The sequence below is a fragment of the Salarias fasciatus genome, chromosome 23, assembly GCF_902148845.1.
Source record: "Salarias fasciatus chromosome 23, fSalaFa1.1, whole genome shotgun sequence".
Taxonomy (NCBI): domain Eukaryota; kingdom Metazoa; phylum Chordata; class Actinopteri; order Blenniiformes; family Blenniidae; genus Salarias; species Salarias fasciatus.
In genome coordinates this window covers 27,077,911-27,084,969 of record NC_043766.1, presented here as the reverse complement: position 1 = coordinate 27,084,969, position 7,059 = coordinate 27,077,911, and the positions used below count along the sequence as shown (strand labels likewise).

The window sequence follows — 7,059 nt, the reverse complement described above, 5'->3', positions numbered from 1 at the left end:
TTTTTTTTTTTTTAATTAATGCTATTGTCTAAAATAACTATAAATGTGTGTCTGGAAGGTCCTTGTTTATCGCGTCTTCCCAACCGTTGCAATGATCCTATTTGACATGTATAGACACATTTGATTCCATAAATATTTTACCTGGTGTGTTGGTGGAGCCATGTTGTCCTTCTCATTTCTGAATCCAGAGAAATGAAGGATTACACTTAGTCTGATTTTACCACCAAATTTGGTGAGTTTTTAAACACAAAAAAAGCAAACAAGCCCACAAAAAAGCAAATTGCTCACGTAACAAATAGTAACGCTATTGGGTCCTACGACAATGCTAGCTATCAGCTTATTGCTTAAATACTTGTTAATAAGATAATACCTTTGCTGATTCTAAGTTTTATACTATTTCATTATAGTATATATTTTAAAATGACTTTCGCCCTTTTGCCACTACAGGGAGCTACACTGATGCAGGGAGTCCCACAGTTTGAGGATCACAGTTCAAAAATCCTCAAACATTTTGAAACTCACATTTTAAAACTGTCAGACACCTTGAAACAATCAGGCATTCTTAATTTCTCTAACTTTTCTTTATAAATAGATCACTTTATAAGCAACACAATGAAAATGCAGACTTTGAGGATTTATCATTTTAATTAAAATGTAGAAAAATGTATGTCTGCCTTACTTTTCAAACTGTCTGCGGTACATAAACAGAATAAAAAAATGAGATAAATATTAGTTAAGACAGAATACAAGATGACACACAAAAAAAATCTAAAAAAGTATCAAATCAAGTTCATTAAAAGAAAAACCTTGAAAAAGAAAACCACTTTAAAAACAGATTGAAGTTTTATCACACACAATCTAAGAAGTAATGCTTAAAGTTCTGAAGTTACTTAACTAGTTCTTTAAAGAATTCCTCATATGATTCTTTTCTTTCTCAGAAAAAAAAAGGCTGGAAGTAAGTCTGAGTGGTGGTTTCAGAGCACATTCAGAGCCTCTCATAATCTTGCGTGCGGCGGTCTTTGATGAAGAGGAAAGTCAGCATAGCAATCAGGAGGAGACCCACCACCACGGCGCCGATGACAATAGGAATTACTCTCTTGTTATAATCAGCCCAACACTCCAGCTCTGAAACAAAAGACCAGGCAGCAACATTTGCTTCTTTAATTAAGCTTCAGTCTGCAGTTCAGGCCGAGTCTCAGTGTTTTGTGTTTGTACTTTTTGTGCTCCTGTTACAGTAGAAAGGGGTTATTTAGGGTCAGAAGTTAGCGGACCTGAAGTGAGTCCAATAATAGAATTCATCAAATAATTTAAAACAAACACTCAATCCTAAAAGTTTCCATGTTAACCAATGTGTTGCTCACAGGTTATTGAGCAATAAAACAAGGGTCACCATCTGGACTTTAGCATTGATTTGACCTGGTTTAATCAGTCACAAGATCCTGGTTTCTGTCCAGCTGACTCACAGATATAAAACCAGGAGGGGGGCAAAAAATCCCATATTTGCTGCAAATCCCAACTTACAAGAAATTCATTGTGCTGCAGGGAATTCAAAAGAAGCTACAGAAAAACAGGTAAAGGTAAATGTCATCATATTTTCAGTTTAAAACAAATCCAAAATCGATCATCAGTCAGAGAAATCTACCAATATCAGCAAGACAAATGGCAAAGCACTGCTCAGTATGTTTTGTAATACCACGTTATACCGAAAGATGTTGCAGTGAGTCTGAGTCTCTCCTCATTTAGATTCAAGACCAGGGAAAGAAGAAACACCCACAGATGCTAACAACGAGGAAGGCCAAGGTGAGAAGCTCTTTCTGGCAACAAAAAAACTGTTCAGACTCTCAGGAATAGTCTCTCACGACTGTCACCGGGTAGGGATATCATCTGTGTTTCTCATATTGCACCTTTGAATATTTACAAAGATTACTATCTACCAAAAAAACATGTACATTTGAATGCTTTGCTAATACCATGCAAAAGTTTAAGCAGTTTAATAACATTGATACGTGTCCTTACTGAACTCCTTCTGTAATCTTTTTTATTTCCTTTCTCTTGTTTCAGGCTCCTTGACTTCCTCTCCTGTGTCGGTTTGCTGTTCTCTGCTCTCTGCGTTCCTTTTCTTTGTGAATTTTGGTCTCTTATTTAGGTTTTGAAATTTGGAATTCTGGTTGGGTTTTGGACCTTTCTTCCTCTACGTTTCTTTTGCTTTGAATAAAGCAAACTGTCGTCTCGAGAAACAGTTAATATTGCAACAATGGATGCTGAAAATGAAGCAGCAGTGGGAGAAGAAGGAAGGAGGTGCTGGAGATGGCTGGTGTGGCAGAAGAGGAGGCTTACGAGAGGGGCAGTCACAAGAAGACGAACATGAACAAGTAGGCTTGGTGTGAAAGCTGATCCATGCCACCTCTCTCTCACCTGTTCCGTACGCTCCTCTGGGCAGACTGAAGGCCTGCATCTGCAGAGGAACCAGCTTGATCTTCAGCTGAGGCGACAACACAAGCAGAGTCTCAGAGGCGCACTTGAAGCTTTGGCCGTCTGACGTGACGAAGAGCTTCTTCTGAGCCAGCAGCCCCACGTACGTCTTATCTGTAGAGAAGAAGGCCGTCACATTGAATCAAAAGACACAGTCTGTGTGTGTGTGTGTTTGTGTGTGTGTGTGTGTGTGTGTGTGTGTGTGTTATTGCTCTTACTGGCACATTTTTCACAGATGGGCTGAGGAGATATGTGAGCTTCGAGCTGCTGGACATAGAAAGTCTTCTTTTCCTGAGAAATGAAAATATAAAACATGAGTTGAACGTCATTTCAGCATTTGATACAGATAAATCGTGGATGATATCAGTCTGTAACAACACGGATAATCTTCCTATTTTTCATATATTTAGTTTACTCTTTACAAATATACCAAGTTGCACATTCTTCTGCATTTGGCAGTGATTTCCACCTGTATATCTGAAGAACATGAAGTACAGTGGATGGATGGATGGATGGATGGATGGATGGATGGATGGATGGATGTTTGCTACTTCACCTTCATGAAGGTGAACTGCAGACCAGCAGAGCTGTGTGGCAGCATGAGGGAAAGAACAGCCAAGTTGTTGGTACAGTAACCGCTGGTCCCAACTCTGGTTGGATCCATGCTGAAATACCAGGACTTCTGAGAGAAAACAGGAAAAACAAGCTTCAGTCATAGTTCAACAAATCCCATGAGTGATTAAAAAAAAAAAAGTGCAGCAAAGCTGCACTTAACAGTTCATTTCCAGCATGGACATGCTTTTTATTAAAGGTATTGTTCCTTAAGTCACAGCAATTTGCTTCATTATTTTTAATTATATTATCATTGGAAATTGGACATTTAAGAAGTAAAATGAAACGTTTTCAAGCTGTTAAGCTAAATGAAACCATACGTTAACCTAACTAAAAAGAAGCAACGTTACTTTGAAAGACTGAAAATATCAGTTTTCATTTGAAAAGTCAGACAGGATCACATTTGGTCATCATCTTGTGAAATGTTGCTTCCCTGTGACCAGTGCATTCTATCTTAAAAGGAGTACCTTGAAAATCTGATGCAAATCTCCCTGAAATTTAGCTGATCCCCAGAAACACACAGAAACGCTTAATGTTTGAGGTTCGAGGACAGTTTGAGCTGTTGTGACACCTCACGAAAAAAGGCTGCTGAAACAAACACATTTTTATAAGGCAAAAATGCTGAAGTACCAGGAACACTGTACAAACGCTGACACTGACACACACATACACACACACACACACACAGCCTCTGACCATTTTTTCCACCACAATGTACTCGACTCCTAAAGTGACTTTGACGCACGGCTCCCCTGCTTGGTTTCTCAGCATGTAGGTCCCTGAAAGCAACACAAACATGTCATTTATGCAACATTCAACCCTGATGGCAGTGAATATTCATGTACGTGGTCGGGAACATTTTCCTAAACATTATGCATCACTGTTCAATTAAATCTAGCCAACACATATCTGGCATTGGCTCGGCTAAAAAAGACTTGTAAAACATGTATGCATTTATCAAATGGAACTGTAGCATTTTCTTGAGTACCTATAGGGGGGATGGACTCAGAGGGTTGCAAGGCCGGCTGATAGATTTGAGCCTCAGCAGGCCTGAGGGGGGGGTGGGAGGAGCTCTCCTGTCTCTGGAGGAGGACGCCTGGTGGAGATTAAAAAAAATAATAATAAAATTTTCAGTATATTGACTGATTGTTCAATGAGCCCAGTTGTTTCAAAGCAATAAAAAAACGGTAAAGCAGGAAAAATACAGACAAAATTACTTCGTGGAAAAGTAAAATCATCTTACTGATGAAATTTAATTTTCTAGTGAAGCTGCTTTATGTTCAGACTTGTGGGAGACCTTCTTCATGTCTCTCAGTTTCTTCCCTTTTCTCTCCATGCAGTCATATGTTACCACTTCATGTCACCATCACTGTGTCTCTGTCCTCTGTCCCTCTCTGTCCTCTCTCTGTCTGTCTCTTCCTGCAGGATGCCGGACTGTGAATTCACAGGTTTTTGTCCTTCTCTCTCTGTCCTGTAACTCCTCACCATGATGCAGAAAATCACCGCCACTGCTTCAGCAAGCATTTCTTCTTGTTCAATATGAATTTAACATTTTCTGCTGTGTGTGTTCGTGTGATAGTGTCACGTTTTTCTCTGTGGAAATGCCAAGACACGGCTTCTCAGTGGTGGATTTGATTTGATTTGAAAGCTATATTTGTTGTTAAAAAAAAGACATGAACAAAAAAGGGGTAGGAAGAAGAAAACGTATTCACCGTACCCCTACGCCTTCACATTATCTCTGTTATCTTAATGTGCAAAACAACAAATCTTTATAATTGTCATTACTATCAATGCATTCAATACTGTGATATAAAATAGTGTCAACCATTAAAACACACCCGAATAACGATCAATATCACCATGAACAAACATGTTATGTCATGGTCAGAACCCTGTACCATGCCACAATCAACTCTTTATGCCTATTTTTGAACTGGCATACATTTGACAATACTTTTACCTCCAAGCATAATTTATTCCACAGTTTTCACCACAAATTGTAACACTGAAACCTTTTAGAGTTGTACAGGATATTGTGAATTTCAAACTGAAACTCTCCTCTGAGATCTTAACCATTACTTCTGCTATAGAACAGTTTCTGAATATTACTAGGCAATAAGTTATTATTTGCCTTTTAAATTATTTGAATAGTTTTAATGCTATACCAGTCATGATCGACCCTTTGTGGCTCAGCTGGTTCAGCAAGTCATGTTCTAATTGCAGTGCTGTTGGTTTGATCCCCCGTGGCTCCATATTATTCTTTAGCAAGACTCTATGGAAATATTTCAAAAGGAGGCACAGCAAGTGGAGCTTGATGCACTGGTGGAATGGCACTAATAGCTTTAAGGCTGCTGAAACTGTTACCATTCTACCATTAACCACTCAACTGAAGTTGATCAGCTTGTAAAAAGTCCCACTAACACAAATACTATAATATACCATGTTCTCCAGTTGTGGTCCTTGAGGGCTGGTGTCCTGCATGTTTTAGATCTCCCCCAGTTGCAGCAGGAGGGGCTCATTATTGAGCTTTTTACAAGCTGGTTGATGTTGTCAACATTAGACTGAGGCATGATAAAGCAGGACCCAATGGGAGACCACTGCAATGTACTGACTTCCTCTGGCTTCCTACATTTCTAATCTGGTGAAGCTGCTTTTATTCATTTATTTATTTATTTATTTATTTATTTATTTAACATTTTGTCATATTAAATCAATGCAAAAGTGAACCATTAAGTTTTTTTAAACACCAGATTCCCAAGTCTGCTGTGCAGTACAGATGAAATACAGTCTCTTTTCTTCTTCGAAACGCGTTGTTCAGTTAGTAAATTAAATTAAATTAAATTAAATTATTTATCTTTTCACATAAACTCTCCATAGGAGCAACATGTAGATAGGATTTTGTTACAGAAAACATACTAATCATATTATAGACATCAAGTGTAGTCAGTTTCTGTCATTTGAGAGCGTGACTGCTGTGTAATATCTGTTTCAATTGACAAAATATGATGCATACATTGCACATTTTTGCCATTGTATGACAAAAGAAAAAGTGTAATGATAAGATGACATAATTTACACTTCACAAATATATAACAAAACTGAAATGAAACCTGTGGTGATATACTAAAACCAGTCTTCATGTCCAACTATCACAACAGCAGAAAAATCCTGCAGTTTGAGAAAGCTTCACGTTCTCCAAATGTTTGTGTTGAATGTTTTCTAGGTTTTCCCCACAGCTCTCTTCTCTCTCTTTGGATTAAGGGGAAGCCGTGCAGTGAATAAGGCTCTGCTCGTGATGACACTAACCTTTAACTCCAACCACAGCGCTTCATCGACGGACTGCGGGACCGCACGAGACCACCAGTTCAACGCGCTCTCGGTTTGACAGGAAGCCAGAACAGAAACGTGTCTGACATTTCTAACTCTGAACAGGATTAAAGAGAGCGACGTGTGGCTCTGTGCAGTAGAAGTTCTCCTCCGCTGGTTCAATATCTACACTATTTCATAGAAACTCCCACAGCAGCTTGTTTAGTTACAGAGCTCTTAACTAAAGTTGTAGAAACTTGGACTACTGAAAAAAAAAAAGAAATAATTTAATATTCGCTGATGTTATACATACGTGAGGGGGACAAACTCACCTGGAATGGAAACCAGCAGCAGGAGCAGAGAGGATTTACTCGTGAGAACAATTTGCCCCATAGTGATAAAGCAGTACAGAGAACCGCTGCAGGCAGACTGAGAGGGCAGCCGCAGTTCTACTCTGACTTGTAAATGTGAAACTGTTAAACACCTAAACACCAAACACCAAACTGAAGCTACAGAGGAAATGCAGAGTCACAGGAGGTGGGGAAAAGGCCGGCGCCTTTCAGCAGTGACGAAAAATATATCACTTTAACAGAGAAAACTGAGAAGCATCTCCTCTGCTGAATCATCCCTCTATGTGCTTAAAAAGCCACAGTTTAAAATACAACTCAA

At 39.0% G+C, this 7,059-nt stretch overlaps 1 protein-coding gene across 1 annotated transcript; it reads right to left on the bottom strand.

Moving 5' to 3' along the window:
• Window positions 1–677: 677 nt before the first annotated feature.
• Window positions 678–6,862, bottom strand: lamp3 (lysosomal associated membrane protein 3). The gene is made up of 7 exons (XM_030083484.1): window positions 6,723–6,862; window positions 4,073–4,180; window positions 3,781–3,863; window positions 3,029–3,154; window positions 2,691–2,763; window positions 2,416–2,586; window positions 678–1,125 (listed from the first exon to the last, which is right to left on the bottom strand). Exons 1-7 carry the CDS (start codon window positions 6,781–6,783, stop codon window positions 986–988), a joined length of 762 nt encoding a protein of 253 aa, XP_029939344.1. The 5' UTR covers window positions 6,784–6,862; the 3' UTR covers window positions 678–985.
• Window positions 6,863–7,059: the final 197 nt, after the last annotated feature.